This window comes from Hemicordylus capensis, chromosome 5 (genome assembly GCF_027244095.1).
Source record: "Hemicordylus capensis ecotype Gifberg chromosome 5, rHemCap1.1.pri, whole genome shotgun sequence".
NCBI lineage: Eukaryota > Metazoa > Chordata > Lepidosauria > Squamata > Cordylidae > Hemicordylus > Hemicordylus capensis.
In genome coordinates this window covers 39,427,980-39,445,000 of record NC_069661.1, presented here as the reverse complement: position 1 = coordinate 39,445,000, position 17,021 = coordinate 39,427,980, and the positions used below count along the sequence as shown (strand labels likewise).

General features: G+C 43.0%; 1 protein-coding gene and 1 long non-coding RNA gene across 4 annotated transcripts in view; one reads left to right on the top strand and one right to left on the bottom strand.

Annotated features, from left to right (window-relative positions):
- Nucleotides 1-17,021, top strand: part of LOC128327856 (uncharacterized) — a 29,178-nt gene that overhangs the window by 2,346 nt on the left and 9,811 nt on the right. For 2 of the 3 annotated variants that reach the window (XR_008308836.1, XR_008308834.1), the window contains exon 2: nucleotides 1,141-1,344. This is a non-coding gene — a long non-coding RNA (uncharacterized LOC128327856). Of the gene's footprint in view, nucleotides 1-1,140; nucleotides 1,345-5,041; nucleotides 5,107-17,021 lie in introns of all 3 variants that reach the window. The other variant, XR_008308835.1, reaches the window with a different exon arrangement.
- FAM241A (family with sequence similarity 241 member A) overlaps nucleotides 5,647-17,021 on the bottom strand; it is a 31,009-nt gene continuing 19,634 nt past the window's right edge. Inside the window, exon 2 of the mRNA XM_053257141.1 lies at nucleotides 5,647-8,529. Coding sequence (XP_053113116.1) covers nucleotides 8,287-8,529 — 243 coding nt within the window. The 3' untranslated portion in view covers nucleotides 5,647-8,286. The remainder of the gene's footprint in view (nucleotides 8,530-17,021) is intronic.

Below are 17,021 nucleotides of genomic sequence, written 5' to 3'. Positions count from 1 at the left end.
CAAGGTTTATGAGCCATCTATATATTTAATTCTCCTGGGTGAGCCTTGGAATGTGCATCGTGGCACCCAGCTGATTGGCTGGGCGGCAGAGGCACTGATTGGCTGAGGCACACCCAGAAGAATTGGTTGCCGTGGCGGGCCTGGCCGTGGAGGTGAGGTGGCGGCACTCGGCCCAGCAGCCTGGGCCTGGCATGGGCCGGCCAGAGACTGGGGCAGTAGGTGGGAGGAAAGAGGTAGCCGGCCCCAAAGAGTGCACAGATGCTCTGTGCGGGGTCGGCTAGTGTATCTATATTGTTGAGAAACATCAATAGGTGCTTCTTTCAAATTTTGATGAAACAATGCTAATTAAAGAAAAGCCTCCCCAAAGGCTACTACTACCTTTTATTATTTTCTCATTCACTATTGAAGTAAATTAATCATGAGAAATTATTTGTTTTACTCTATTATACTAGCTTAGCCCATGCAGAGCATCTGCGCACTAGTACTTGATTACTCCCCTCATCCCCTGCTACAGCCTCCCTCACCTCAGAGATCTCTCTACCCTCACCTGAGCTGCACTCCTGCTCCTCCTCCTCCATCCGATTGCTTCCATCCCTTTCATCCCTCTTGGTCGCAGCTGCAGCGTTGCTGGTGCCTGTTGGCCAAGATGCAGTCCCCTGTCCACAGAGACCTCCCTAACCTCACCCAATCCCCACTCCTGCTCCTCCCCATAGGAGCAGCAGCAGTTGACTGGGCTCTTCCTTGCTACCGCCACTGCCATGGCTACTCGTTCCCCTCAGGCCGCTGACAGGCTCAGGCTTCAGGGGCATAGCTAGGGGAGAGGGGGCCCGTGTTCATCCCTCTCTCTGGCAGCCCCCCAGAGTGAGGGAGACAATGAAGAAAATAGGGAGGGATGGATCTGGAGGGCCAGGAGCCGGGAGCCCGTGTTCTTTGAACCCTTTTGCTCAATTATAGCTGCTCCCCTGCAGGCCCGTCCCTCACCCTTCCTTCTTTCTCTCTTCCCCTCCCTTCTTTCTCTCTCTCCTCCCCTCACCCTTCCCCTCTTTCTCCCCATCTTCTTTTTTCTTTTCCCCCTCTCTTTCTCTTTCCCTTCCTGAGTTAACAGATCTTGTTCATCTTGTTTCCTCATGTAATTCACAGAACAGCAGCCTCGTTCTCCTGAAGGGGCTCTTTCCTCCCTCATGACCCCTCTCCTCAACAATCAAGAACATCTTCCGACCAACTGACCTTAGCCATCACAGGCTCCTCCTCCCTATCTGCATATGGAATCTCCACTGTCCAATCACCATGGTGCTTCTGCTCGCAAACTCTCACAAGATCTGCCATGCACAGGATTATCCACTGGTACACCTTCAAAAATTATATATATAAATTATACTATTACAATAGTTATGTTAACAGAATTAAAACATATACAGAAAACAAAAAGTGAATTCTTGGATCTCACCCTTATTAAAATTAATTTAGTTTTAGTTTATTATCTAATAACTAAACCAATTAAGGACTAATCCTTAACAATTTTATGTAGCAATAATAATTCTTAATCATTTTATATAGCAATCTTAATTTTGGAAAGTGCTTTATAGTTATTTGCCATTTCAACAGCCTTATGAAATGGACAATTACAGTTCTGTCAGGTACTGTCAGTTCTGTCAGTATTTAGTTGAAACCTTACCACCAGTGTATGTGATTTAACATTTGCTTTTACAGATTGCTTATGTAGTAAAAGGGGTAGAACAGAGATTTACATTTGCAAGAGGAAGAGAGAATGAACTAAATCACTGAAATACCTTCTACATGTGAAGAAGCATAAATCTGGGACCAAATATATTTAAGAACAAGGACAAAATACTTTAAAAGATCATATATGAATATTTTCCAGCTAGGCAGGTCATTTTCTGTTCTTCATAGGGGACACTGTTAAGCACTTAAAAAGCTGGACTCCTCCATGGTAAAAATGCTTGTTTTTGTCTTACAGTAGCAATATAAATCTATAATATGTCATTCAAATCTTGTTCAGCTAACCTCAGCTCATAACAAAGCCAATGAAGCAGCACTGTACAGAGATAATGATCCTAATTGCTGGGCTTAAATTCCACTAGAAGCATTATAATAAACCTTAAGTCCATAAGAGTTTTGCTTTTCCATGGGGACATGCTAATGCATTTTACGGGAAAGCCAATTCAAAGAATGCTTGACCTCATAGCTTCAAGGGGCTAAACACAAACATCTATGATTGAAAAACACATGAGAACTGAACTTTGGGTCCTGTTCTGCAACTTAATATGCATTGCACAAACCAGATGTGCTTTAACTTTAGCTGCAGATAAAAGTGTTTCAGTCTGGTGAGCTGTTGCTTAGACTTCCCCCCTTTACTGTATGCCCCCCACTTGCACAATAAATACCGGAAGAAATTAAAAACAAAAATACGGGGAGTTGTCACATAAGGGGAAACGGGGCTATGTGCTTGCTTACCACAAAGCCACTAAAGACCTTTCTATAGCAGGTGCTATATAGCACAATAGTTTGTCAGACTGTTCATGTCTGATGATAGCTGCCTGCCAGTTCTGTTTGCCAGCTTCTGAAAAATGCATTGACATTCATTCAGATCACTTTCCTTAATATATGCTAGGAACAATAACATGAACATTCTTTGTGTGGCCACGTAAGGCTGAACAGTTTTCGACCAGGTTTCAGTGCTAAGGCTCGCTCTGTACTACACAGTCCTAAACAACAAAATGCTTTTTTCTCACCACATCTTAACACATCTGGGCTTTAGAAGATGTGTGAAAAAGGACTTTCGGGCCAGGAAACATGCCTTTGTACTAGGCTTGAGCTGACCCGAGCAGTAGTGTGCTGGAGGGACGAGATATAAATATTTTAAAATAAAATAGCAAGCATTTCCATGTTTGAAATCAAGCATTAATGCGTCTCCAATAGTATTCATCCTCCTGGTGGTGGCTCCAGGTTTTGGCAAGATGACCCAGTGTAGGCCCCGTCCTTCCGTGGGCCCTCCTCTTCATTATTGTTCCTGTTTGCTTGTTGGGGAGCAAGCTGGTGAATGAGCAGATGCCATCATACCAAAAGAGCCAGTGTGGTGTAGAGGCTAGAGTGCTGGACTAGGACCAGGAAGACACGAGTTCAAATCCCCTTTCAGCTATGATACTAGCTGGGTGACTCTGGGCCAGGCACTTCTCTCAGCCTAACCTACATCACAGGGTTGTTGTGAGGAGAGACCTAAGTATGTAGCACACTGCTCTGGGCTCCTTGGAGGAAAAGTGGGATATAAAATGTAAAAATTTTTTAAAAATCAGTTGCTCCTCATCCCTGTTGCTATCGCCACTCACATATTCATACCCTTAGGCTAAAGGGTGGGTGAGCAAACAGGCAAAAATAGCAGGAAGAAGGCACTAGAGACAGGGAGCCCTCAGCAGTGGGCCCCTTACCTGGTTTGTGCCTCAGTGTTGTCGACCCTTGATATTAGACTTTCATTTTCTGACTGCCATGCATTAGCTTTCCACCTAGGTGGTTATCTGCCTCACCACAGTTATGTACCCATCCGTGCACAGATTAGCATGCCAGGACAATCGGATTTCAAGGAAAACGTAAAGCTTGACCAAAGGATGCTTTTCCTCTATCAGAATTAGTGAGAGGATTGCTGAAACCCCTCCCTTAGCTTACTACTGCTAGAGGCCATGTTTGCTTAAACTGGTCCACCTCCACCGCCCTGTAAATATGTGATAATTTCCTTGCATATGAGTGAGTAGAATTTGTGCCTCAGAATATTAGGAAAGTAGGTCAAACCCTACCCCCCCACCCCGAAGTTGATAAGACGCTCAATTTCCAACTACATAACTTCAAACCAGTCTTCAGGAATGGCGTGCTGCTAAAATGTACATGTGCCTCCATATACAGAAACTCCATGCAGGTATTGTTACTGTTCATGTATCTTACTTCCTTCAAGCCTACAGCAGCCATGAAATGAGGGCAGCAGGGGATTAGTCACTGAACTACTTAGGTAGTTGCTTCACTTTCACCCACTGGCACTCACTGAGATATACTGTAGTTATATTTGATGGTCAAAAAACCTGCCAGTTTAAGACAAGAATTAAGGCTATCTTGATCTGGCTCAAGCTCCACAAAGCCAGGAAATTAGAACCTAAGGCTGATGCCAACAGACATTCCACGTGATCAGTAATGATGATGTGCAGTGCCACAAATTGTGCTTGCTTACAACTTGCCTTCCATGCACCCACAACTTTCCTTGGTCTTTGAGGCCCAAATCAAGATGGGGAGGATGGAGTGCCTATCACTAGCAAAGATGGCCTATGTGGAAATTTCATTTCTCAGCGGCATGCCTAGCAGAAATAAGTAAAGAGGATATTTGTAAAGCAGCTACCTAGTCTACTGAAGCAATTTTTAACACGCTACCGTCATTCTCATGATCCTGTGGGGTTGGGAGGGAGAGGCAGGATTGCACCTACCTTCCTCCCAGACGATCTGTTTGTTTCTTTGGCCACACAGCTCACATGCCCATGAGTGGCACTGCTAGGAGCACTGGGATATTTTCTTGCTGTCCAGCTCTGTGGCTGCTTGGGTTGCAGGCAGTCCAAACACAACTGGGTACTGGGGTAGAAGGGCATGCTCACACCCTTCTGCCTTGGTAATAACCTGGGTTAACAACTCTGGCTACCTGGCAGGGCAGTGCTAGGATCGGGCCCAATCCTGGGCCACCACAGGTATGGCTGCTCATGTGAACAGCCTCTTTATGCTGTAGACATTAGATCAGTACAGGATGTCTTTTGGAAGACCAGTCCTGAAGCAAGTGTTAGCAAGACATACCATCACCTACCTCCATGATGGTAAGCTATCTACTCTCCAGTTAGTATGAATGAGCAGACGATCCCAACAAGGTTTAACAGCTTACTTACCTGTAACTAATGGTCCTCGAGTAATCTTCTGGAATTCATTTGACTCACCCACCCTGCCCCACGTGTTCCTGATTGCATGCGTTTTTCTCTCACTCACTTACCCTTTGTAGATCGCTGGTTGGTGGATGATTGTCGGTTTCTTAGTCATTCAGGAATTGCTGCTCTAACCATCCAGGTAAACAGAGGTGATGCCCATGTGCAGGTTACATTAGAGTGTCAATGAGGAGCTATGGAAATTAGTCCCAAGGGTCTTAAAGGCACAGGCGTGGGCATATAAATTCCAATCATTCAAGAATAATTAGTTACAGGTAAGTAACCTGTTTATCCTTGTTGTGATCCTCATTTCATTCATACTAAGTGGAAGGTAGTTAGCTTACTGTCATGGAGGTGGCTTGCTTCAGGACTGATCTTCCAAAGGACACATCCTGTGCTGATCTAATGTCCAGTACACATTTTACAAATGGTGTCTCTGTAGACCAGGTAGCTTTACAAATTCCATTTTCCATATGTAGAAATTATTTACTCGTTGGGTCTCTGCTAAAATTTAGACCTTCGGGGTTGCATTATATAAGGCATTATATGTTTCTTGATATTGTAAACTACCTGTTGCTACAATGGATACAATAATTTCTGGTTATTGTGGATTGTGTTGCCTTTGGAAGTTCCCATACTGATAAGAATACCTTATGAAAAATATCAGACAGAAAAAAAGAAATAATTTGTGTAATGAGATATTTTATTAGAAAACATAACTGTTTCAAATTTACAGTTTTATACAAACATTTTTAAGGAAACAAATTCACTTTGTGTATGGCAGCTTAAGTGCAAATGAAGTTTCATCAGTTTAACACCACATAATTTGAGCCAAAGAGTCCCATACACAAGCAGAAAGCCCTTGTGTCAGTGCGTCTCACCTATTTCCACTCCTTGCTGCATCTACCTGTGCTGCAGCACACACTGCTCTGGGGGCTCCCTGTGGCCTTTGGGGTGTGCCAGCAGCTGCAGCAGAAAGGAAGGTCTGGAAAAGTCCCAGTGCACACATGAAACACTGTGCACAGCTCTCCGAAATTTGGCAAGCTTCTTATACACAACAATTAAGTATTTGAAGGATATCCTCCCCTGCCCAACACACACACACACACACACACACACACACACACCTCTGATTGATAAATTATTTAAGAAAACATCCCCAAATGATCCATATAATATTCTCCAAAAATGATAATTTTAGTATCAATGGCCCAAGTGGTAATTTACCTTAAACTGTAAACATCCTCACTTAAATATACAAAATAGAGATGTAGAGAGTTATTCTCTTCACAATGAGCCACAATCTGTCACTGTTTCCTTCCTGCACAATGTCAGTCATTCCATCAGTACCAACATTGAATCAGCCCTGTTCTTTTGTGTCCAACTGCAAACAAGAATACTTTTAAAACATGCACACTTGGGACATTGTACCTTCACTTTTTGTGCTGTGATTTCTGCCATATAAATTCTTTCAATTCTAAATTGGGACCCAAGTAAGAAAATGCTGTGTGGATGAAACACAGTCACAAGTTTGACCCAAGAATGTACACTTTGATCCCAACCCCCAGTTGTGCGCAATGCTCACATGGAACTCCTGTTCAATTGGGAAGTTTTCATTCATTTAAATGGGAGGATGCAGTTCTTTGTGCTCAGAGACCTGCTTTCTTCATATGAAATGAACAGAAAAGATACTGCAGTTAAAGGACCTTTATATGCAATGCATGTCACTCAAGAGCCACAGTACCAATAAAGAGAGAAATAGTTTTGTACCCCAATCTAGCAGTTTTTATCATGCACACTTTTAAGATATGGTCATAATTAGTCCTGATGGCACTTCTGTTACCAGTTTGCAACAAAACCAAAACCAGAAAGATCAAATACCTCCCCCTTCAAATCAAGGGTGAAGTATTGCAGCAAGTTGTACAGAGGGGGTGGGGAAGGGGGTTGGTTCACTTATTTTCAACATTAAGGATAGACATTAGTTGTGTCCATTCAATTCTTTTCTTTTTAAAAAATTGTGTAGTTAAAGTATGTTTTCAAGGAGAAAATTGATTATGTGGCCTATAGTAACTATGTGGTATGCATATAACAAAAGCTGCATAATTACATTGCAACCCCAATTAATTCATATGGTAATGATGGCTGAATTACACTTTTCTCTATCACTTCCCCAGACCTCTCACATTCAAATAATCTTTCACTTTGCAAACCAACATAAGCAGAATCACAATACTTGATAAATGTCACATGCACACACCCCTTTACTGAAGGACATTCTGCAAGTATTAGAGAGATGGGTTAGATAACATTATCTGAATTATAAGTTGCATTTTTAGAAAAGCACAACCTGTGAGAAGAAACAAAGCTGTTTTGTACCAGCCAGGAACCAGGCTACATTTCTCATGGTTCTTGATGGACCTGGACACTGCTCATGTTGGCAGCAGCATCAATGAAAGTCCTGCGATTAGTTTTCCATTTCTGCTTAAGTTTGGTAGCAGCAGGAGCATTTTAGGTCATTATGAATTTTTGAAATTAACTTTGCCACGGTATTTTGTGTAATTTTTCTAGTATCAAAATCTGCTGTGCTTGTACATATGAAAAAGTTTCAGAATCAAAATGCAGTGAGTTAGGAAGCCATTACAATAAAACCAGAAGACATATTTTGTCCACTGGCAAATTACACTTCCTTAAAAGTGTGAAGACACAGCAACAACAACATGACTTGAGAATATTAGCTTCTTACCTGCAAATTCCAAAGTGACATTTACCTTATATACACACATACAAAATATTAGTGATATCAATCTGTCATACACAAACTTGCATATGTACATACACAATAATTTAGATACAGAAACAGAACTATATTATAATTTAAGCTGAAGAAGTTTGCAAAGAGATTAATAGGATGGTATAAAATCATGAAGCATACAAATTGGCCTTTTAAAGATTAGTTCCCAATACAAAAGTGATTTGAAAGCTTAAATATAAAATAGCTGTTGATCTATTTTTACAGATTTGTTATCTCAGAGTCTTCTCAGATCTGGATTCAACAGGACCTACATCAGTTCAATAGCTATTTTTCATTCAAAGGACTGTGTCCCTCTGCCCCATACTAAGATACCCTACCCATTTATTCAGGAGACCTTAGACATTTTTGCTTCTTTTTACATTTCAAAGATAATGGCAGCTTGAAAAGAAAGAGCACAAGTTAAATGACCACATAATGTTCAGCACAGCAGCTTTTAGTATATCATTCTCGTTTGGCTAAGTACATAAATCCACCAAGATACGATATAGCTCTTCAACTGCCATCCATACTTTATTGTTGCACATAAATAATGACAAGGCACAGAACCGCAACTAGTCCAAGAGCTTGTAAACCAAGGAACCAGAGCATAATCCAGAAGAACATGATTATTACAGGTTCCACAATCCGTTCTCCAAAATACATCCTTGTGAAGCCTATGCTGATGAGACTTTTGTTGAGTTCACCAAAGAGAGTTCCCATCTTTTTATAATCATCTGTAACAGCTTCAGCATTATCTCTCTCTCCTTGTTGGACCTGTAGCCAGAAGAGGGGGGAAATGGATTAATGGTCTGGCCCAAAGCACCCGCAATATGTTAGGGTAGCTATGTAAAAACAGCCCCATCTGCAGAAAATCCTGATTCTCTCACTTTAGTTGCTAATTGTGCTGAGAAAAGAGGCAAACACTACAGAGAGTATTCAAAACAAGTGGTATGAAAATGTGTTCAAATAAAAGTAGTCCTAATTCAAAGTGCGCATAACCTCCTTTTACAAACAGAGCCCCATTTTGATTTGAGATTTGCACTCTATGAAACTGTTCACATGCACAGCAAAGACTGGGCTTAGGCAGCCAAGCCCAATCTTTGCTGTACGTGTGAATTGCTGGGAGCTGCGTGGCTCCCAATGGCAAACCCTGTAGGGGGCCCCGGCTGTTAAGGACATGAGCACACTCTTACCCCTGGCTAAATGATGGTGTGGTGCCACGCAGCACCTACACAGGAGAGGCTTTCCAGCCTGCGTTGGGAGGCTCCCCATAATGCCCCACTTGTGTGGAGCATTATGGGAGTTCCGGGGGCCTCCCAGCCCCCAAACCTCCATGCTGCTGGGAGCAATTGGCAGTTGTCTGGGTGGGCGATCTACCACCCAGCAACAGCAGGGAGCTCATCTGTTGGGAAGGTAAGCATTTCGAGGCCTCCTCCCCTCACCCATTTTGAGGCCTTTCTCCCAATCGTGAGAAAGGGCTCTATGTCTGCTGCTCAGTGGCCTAACTACCATTCCCTCCATCTTTCCCAAGGAAAGAAAAAAGTTTCTACTTTGGAGAAGGGTAGAGCAGGTACACAGGACTCCCATCAACAGGAGCGGCTCCTTGACACTCCATGGCAGCGTGGTGTAGTGGTTTGAGTGCTGGACTAGGACCGGGGAGACCCGAGTTCAAATCCCCATTCAGCCACGATACTAGCTGGGTGACTCTGTGCCAGTCACTTCTCTCTCAGCCTAACCTACTTCACAAGGTTGTTGTGAGGAGAAACTTAAGTATGTAGTACACCGCTCTGGGCTCCTTGGAGGAAGAGCAGGATATAAAATGAAATAATAATAATAAATGTGAAGTCTCTTCTCTCCAGGGATAATGGGACTTAACTATATGCCCTCTGACCCTAGTGATGCTATATCATTTTAAATGAGAAGCCGTGAAGGCTTCTCCTCAGCAAAAATTATGCACGGGGAATCATTTCCTGTCAGGATAGGCAAGTTCCATGATTTCCATCTGGTACCACCACCTGCTATTTTCTCTTCCCCAAAGAAAGACTTTTTTTTTGTTTGGGAAAAGGAGTGGTGGTAGAAGGAAAGAGAGAGCAGCAGCTAAATTGGGTTTAAGTTTTCATGCCAATCACTCAAAAGATCCCTTTAGTTTTAAAGTGATCAATATGAACACTTGGACTGCCACTTTATTTTCAAGAAAGGAGGGGTAAGCAGAGTCCCTAGGGGATACTAAACCAAACAGTATCCCAAGGAGTGTTCCCTCTAACAGGGATTCCCAGACGTTGTTGACTACAATTCCCATAAACCCCAAGCAAAAGCCATTGCAGCTAGGGTTTCTGGAATTGTAGTCAACAACATCTGGGAATCCCTGTTAGAAGGAATACTGATCCTAACAGGATGTAAACACTCTCTAAACCCAGCACATCATATAAATCAGCACAAGCTAGTTTACATAGGATTAAGTAATGATTAAAAATAGAAAAGGATGTTTCATGTACAGCACCTTCTTGTACACCGCCACAAAACGTAATGTATTCATAAAGGATTTTTTTGTTTTTGTTTTCATAAAGTCTATAACAAAACTGAAAGAGGATAAGTGTTTAGCCACGAATGAAAGGAGCTGCTGTCTTGTTATGCAGGAAGAAGTAGTAAAATAAAGTGTTACAGCTCAGATGGGATCAGATGCACTTATAATAATCAGAAATATAATTACCAAATGCAAACACAAATGAAACAAATAGATGGGCAAGGTACATTTAGGGTCCGATAGCCAAAAGGAGACCAAGACAATAATATATATCCAATTAATGTTCTTAACAATAATAGGACTGACAAAAAAGCATGAAGAGGAGTATAAGAATCAAAAGCAGACAAAAAGATAGAAAAATTGAGTAATTACCCAGATATTTAATCAAGACAACACACACACTCATCACAATCCAAAAGCAATGTATCTAATGTAGTAGACCACAAATGCAGAGTATTGCATTTCTCATGATAAAACACTGCGAGGAGCCCCCCCCCGCAAGGTTTCCTTAGACATAGTCACCTTTCTTTCTTTTTCTTTCTTTCTTTCTTTCTTTCTTTCTTTCCCTCTGTCTCTCTCTCTCTGTTTTGCAAGCCTGATCAGTCACATAGGTAATTTATTTCATACTAAGCCCTCACATTATATTTCTATACCACCAAATCAGAAAATTTCAAGGCAGTTTACAGCTCGTAACCAATTAAAAACAAAACCACCACCACCAAATAATGCCTAGCTTTTTTAAAAAAGTGCATTTTAAGGCCTTCTTAAAAGATGTTAGATCTCATCCCCCGCCCCATGGAGTGTGCATCCCAAAGCTCAGGAGCAGATACACAGAAGGCCCCACCCCAAGTTACTGTCAGGAAATCTGGTGACAAGTGCAGGCAGACCTCTCCAGAGGACCTTAATAAGCTGTGTGGATCATGCAGAAGGGGGTATTCATTAGGCAACCAGTCAAGGTGCATCACTTGAGCAGACCGGACAGCCCTATTGCCGATACATCGGAATCATTTCCACCTCATAATGCTCTGTTTTCCCATTCCAAACTGCCCAATTGTGCCACATAATTCATGGCCAGGGTGATTGAAGGAGAAATAAATTTTCTTCACTTAGTTCCTTACCTTGTTACTTCCAACCCAGCTAAAATAATAGCTGCAAAGTGTTGAATTCCTTTATCTTTTTAAGAAAGCGTTCTTGCACACGATTTCTAAAGATAGGCTTTTGATAGAGATGGTAAACATTAAGCTTTAATGAGTACACTTTTAAGATGATGAGGCAGGCAACATATGACTGCTAATGGTTCCATTAGAAACAAACAGAGCTCCACAAGAAGCTACTCATCAATATTTTAGTCAACATGTCAATAATTTCAACAATACAGAGCTGGACTTGTAAACTTTAATCATAGTGATTAAATGTCTATCATAAAAGCAGAATTCTGGAGACGACTAAATCAAGTCGAAGTTTATAGTCAAAATGTAATCTGCACTGGTGCTTCAGTAAGATATTTGATAGCAAGAGTCATTTACTAGTAAACAGGCCACAAATGACAACTAACTGAATTAGTGGAATGTATGGATCTCCAGAATATAGACCTTATCAAATCTGGTAAAATAGAAATCTGATCAAATCCTTTTATAATAAAGCACTGAAAGCTATTGCAATCCCACCTTGGGACTGTTTTTAATGAAAGGCGGTATATACATTTAACAATAAATAAAATAAAATAAGTTTTATTACCAGACAAGGAGCAGTAGTCATATTTCTTTCATCCTGTGGTATATTTAAGTCATGCTTTTTTGCGGTGTCAATGCAGACAATGAGAAGGCATATAAAATGATCTAATACCATGTATCTGTCCAGGCTTGTGCACAAAATTGATTCACAGTCACAAAAATGAGCAATGTTTTTAGTGTTTCAATAAACATTGAAACACATTAAAATATTTAGTATAATTATTATGCAAGTCCTTAAAGGAGGATAGTTACAAAAGAAAAAGAGAAATGCCACAAGTGTTACTCTTTCTTTTTTACAGCTCTTCATAGTCATATTTTTTTTTAATTTTTAAGCTACAAAATCAAAAATGCTACCTTCGACCCAAACCTGAGCTCAGTGGTCCACATGTTGCACAATGTTATGCTGGCATTTCCAATCAGACCACCTTGCTGAGGGTGTCTAAGAAAGCACCAGCAATCTTGCACAAGAGTGTAAATACTTAAAAGTTGTGCACTGGCATTTCAAGAGTGCAACTTACTTTTTTTGTGCAACACTGCACAACAACATGTGGGCCAGTATCCCCCCCCCCTTGACTTCAGCAGTCTTCCAGTGTGTCTGCATTGGCACTTTTGTGATACGTGGGTTGACAATCAGTTTCATTGGTGATACACAACTGTATCCTGTGATCTGTACCACACAGTATTTTAATTGCATGCCAATGTGCAATCAAACTAGGGAATTCAGACAGCACATCAGCCCGGTCACATATGCTCTAATTGTCCCTATTTACCAGGAAATATTCCAGTTCTCTGCTACCCGACCTAGGCGAAACACTGTTTTCAACCTTACTTTACTTTTTGGAAGAAATGTTGGGTCTCTAGAGTTAAATCCTTGCATGAAGAGCAGATGCATCTTGATCCTAGTGTACACACAGAGACCCAAACTGCCAGGGCATGTCTTGACTTGCATTTCCTGCCTACCTCACCCCAATAACCTATCTATACTAACTGCAAAATATGTTTGGAGTTAAGAAAGGAACATTGGTCTTACCTGTGAAAGGTTCTTTTTCCCTGTGTCTGGAGCTCCTCATTGTGGGTTTAGTACAGAGCATGCTCAGAGACAGGACTGACGTCATTGTAGTTTTACTTCCTGCCACTTGAAGGCACGTAGACTCCAGTTCCAGGAGTGTAGCGAGGAGCAGCAATGGAAAGTACAGTAGAGAGCTACCTAGAACTTACTGAAAAGTATTAACAGACAAGCTCAAGAAAGGAAAATGTGAGTGAAAAACAATTAGAGGGATGAAGAGCTAACATCTAACAATCCCAAAGGAAGTGACCCCCACCCCCAGAACAGAAGTATATTAAACTCTTTGTGACAAAAAATGGCAGCTACTAAAAACTAAAGCTCAAGTACATCAGGGTGGGCATGAGGAGCTCCAGACACAGGGGAAAAGAACCCTTCACAGGTAAGACCAATGTTCCTCTCCCCTCTGTGCTAGAGCTCCCCATTGTGGGACATGTCCAAGCAGAGTAGCCGTAGAAGGGTGACGTACCTATACAACCTGTTGCAGGACTCTACTTCCGAAGGCTGCCTGTGGAGTGAGGAATGACAATGAGGTCATTCACACAATCAAAAACTGTGTTCTACCTGGGTTTGGGAGCTCTGTGTACTACCAATTTTTGATTGTGTGGAAGCAAGGTTAGAGGAAAACCTGGGTAGAAGTGATTGTGTGGAAGCAAGGTTAGAGGAAAACCTGGGTAGCTTTTTCTCCTACCTTGCTTCCACACAATCAAAAATTGGGAGTGCACAGAGCTCCCAAACCCAGGTAGAACACAGTGTTCGATTGTGTAAATGACCTCATTATCTTATAGTGGCAAATGAATGGCATGATGGAGGACCAGGTAGCTGCTTTGCATATAGCTGAGAATGGGGCCTGAGTGGTGAAGGCCGCTGATGTAGCTATGTTGCATGTTGAGGGAGCTGTAATGCCCACAGGCACTGGTAAATTGAGTGTCTTGTATGTGATGGTGATGCACTCTTTTAGCCATCAGCTCAACATTGCCTTGGTGACTTTCTGGCCTAGAGAAGCCAGGTGGAAAGACATGAAAAGTGAGTCTAATTTGTGAAATTTAGCTGTGTGACAAAGGTAGAGCTCTGCGTAGGTCCAGCGTATGCCAAACCTTTTATTTGGGATGTGTAGGGTTTGAACAGAAGGAAGGACAGACGATGTCCTGGGATCAGTGAAAGGAAGAATTGGCTTTAAGAATGAATGAAGGATCCATCCACAGCACTACAGCCTCTGGCTGGAACAAGCAGAATTCTTTACAGGCTGATAAAGCCCACAGTTCCGAGACCCTGAGGGCCGAGGTAATGGCTACTAGAAATAGGACTTTATAAGAGAGGAGTTTGATGTCAATCTTAGTGAGAGGCTCAAATGGAAGTTGTGTCAGAGTTTTCAGAACTTTGTTCAAGTTCCACGATGGGAAGCAGTGGATAGGGGGAGGAACGATATTAGTGACCCCTTTGAGGAAGCATGAAATGTGTGGGTGTAAGGACTATAGGCCCAGATTGGATACATCCAAGACGGATGCTAGGGCTGAGGCTTGTCGCTGTAAGTGTGCAAGGTCCACCCTGGACTGTAGAAAATCCAGGACTTCTGGAACCCCAGCCCAGAGTGGGTTGAAGTGTTTTCTGCGGGTCCATCTCAAAAAAGCCACCCATGTAGCTTGGTATATCCATTGTGTAGAAGGCCTTCAGGCCGCTAGAATGGTATCTTGGGAGTGAGGATGAGTAACCGCTAGTTTATTGCATTCAATGTCCGGGCACAGAGTTGGAGCCACTCAGGGTCCAGGTGTAGAATGGGTTCTTGAGAGAGGAGGTTTCTGCATACTGGAAGGTGCCATGAGGCTCATGTGGAGAGGTTGACTAGGTTGGAGAACCATGGTCTCCTGGGTCAGTGAGGGGCCACCAGGATCAAGTGTGCTCATTCTTTGATGAGCTTCCTGATAACCTTGTTGATGGCCATGGGTGGAAATGCAAAGAGTAGACCCTGTGTCAGTTAGAGCATTGGTGGCCTCTGCCGTCGGAGGTGGAGTTGTGAGAAGCGTGACAGTTGGTGATTTTGGGGTGAGGTGAAGAGATCAACCAGTGGTTTGCCTAGGTGAGCTAGGATTGACCGGAAAACCTCCAGGTGAAGTTTTTTGACCACTCTGCTTGGTCATTGTCTATGCCACTTAGGTGTTCAGAGGTGACAGACAGGAGGTGTATTTCCGCCCACGGGAACAGGAGATTGGTCTGTTCCATCAGTGCTTTTGATCTTGTGCCTCCTTGTTAATTTATGTGGGCTTTGCTGGTAATGTTGTCTGTCCTCAGTAGCATGTGACGAACTTTTAGGAGGTGTTGAAAGGCCAACAGTGCAAGCCTTGCGTTCCAAAAAGTTGATGCTATTGCGTGAGTCCAACCGAGATCAAGAGCCTTGCATTGGAAGGCCCAGGCAGTAGGCGCCCCATCCGGTGAGGTTGGGGTCCGTGGTTACCGTAATCTGTTGTGGTGTGGATAGAGGTAGGCCCCGGTTAATGGCCAGGGACATCCACCACTGGAAGGACGAGCGGATAGATTTGGGAAGAGAATCTGTTCGTGTGTGTTGCCATGATATCCTCTTGGTGTGGAAGCAGGAGACCCTGTAATGGTTGTGATTGCTACGTGGCCCATGCACTCCATGGATCCTAGGACTTGGGAGAGGATTATGAGGTCTGCTGTTGGAGACTGTAAACATGGTTGGAGTTGGGATGATATCTTTTTCTTTCAATCCTTAGGGAGGGAGATTTGATCTTGGACTGTGCTGAATACTGCCTCTAGGTGTTGGAGGGTCTTTACGATGAAACCATGGTTCTTGAGGCACTGGAGGAAGAGTTGTACTGCTGTTTTGTCTCTTGGTAACAACGGGGCCTGGATGAGTTGATTGTCCAGTGCGGGTAAATGTGTACCCCTTGGAGGTGTAGGTGTGCAATTAATGTGACCATGATTTTTGCAAAGACCCTAGGTGCTGAAGACAGCCCGGATGAAAGGGCGTTGTACTGAAAATGCTGGTTGTTGTAAACAAAATGCAGGTACTTCCTGTGTGCAGAGTGAATGGGGGTGTGAAGATAGGCTTTGGAGAGGTCCATGGATGCCAGGATTCGTGGGGTTGGATGGCCTTCTTGATAGAACGTAGAGACTCCATTCTGAATTTCTTCTTCTGGACCCACTTATTCAGGCATTTGATATTGAGGACCACCCTCCAGGATCCGTACTTCCTGGGCACCAGAAATAACAGAGAGTAAACACTGGAGCATTTTTCTGTTAAGGGAACTTGTTCTATTGCCTGGATCTGAAGAAGACGGAGTATCGCCTCTTTCATCAGATGTTGTTTGGCCGCATTGGAGGATCTTGGGGTGACTGTAAAGGTGTCTGGTGGGGTGGTTACAAATTATATTGAATAGCCTAGGGAAACAGTGTCTATCACCCATTGATCTTGGGTGGCAGACATCCACATGGGAGTGAAAAGTTGTAATCTGACCCCGGCCCAATCAGGTTCATTGTTTTCTGCCCTGTTGGAAGGTGGATCCACGGGAGTTTTGGAATCTGCCTTGTCCTCTGAAGCGTTAGCACCACTGAGGGTGTCCGGAGCCTCTGAAGTGTGATGGATGGAAGTCTCTCCCTTGGGAGGGAAAGCAGGTTTGGAACTGTCTGAAGGGACAAAAGTGTGAAAGGAAGGAAAGGGTGAAGGAAAGAGAAAATTACAGGCCTAGATACCAAAGCAAAAAACACTGAGCTCTCTCCTTTTGCAGGGTTCTGAGCGAAGACAGGACTGGATCTGGGGTCTACGCACCTCCAAGTGGTAGGAAGTAAAACTACCAAGCATTCTCCGTACTAAACTGCCCAGAGACAAAAGTTTGGGCGGTATACGGATTTGATAAATAAATAAATAAACAAGCCCACTATGAGGAGCTCCAGCACAGGGGGAAAAGTAAGAAAAGCCCTGCTGGCC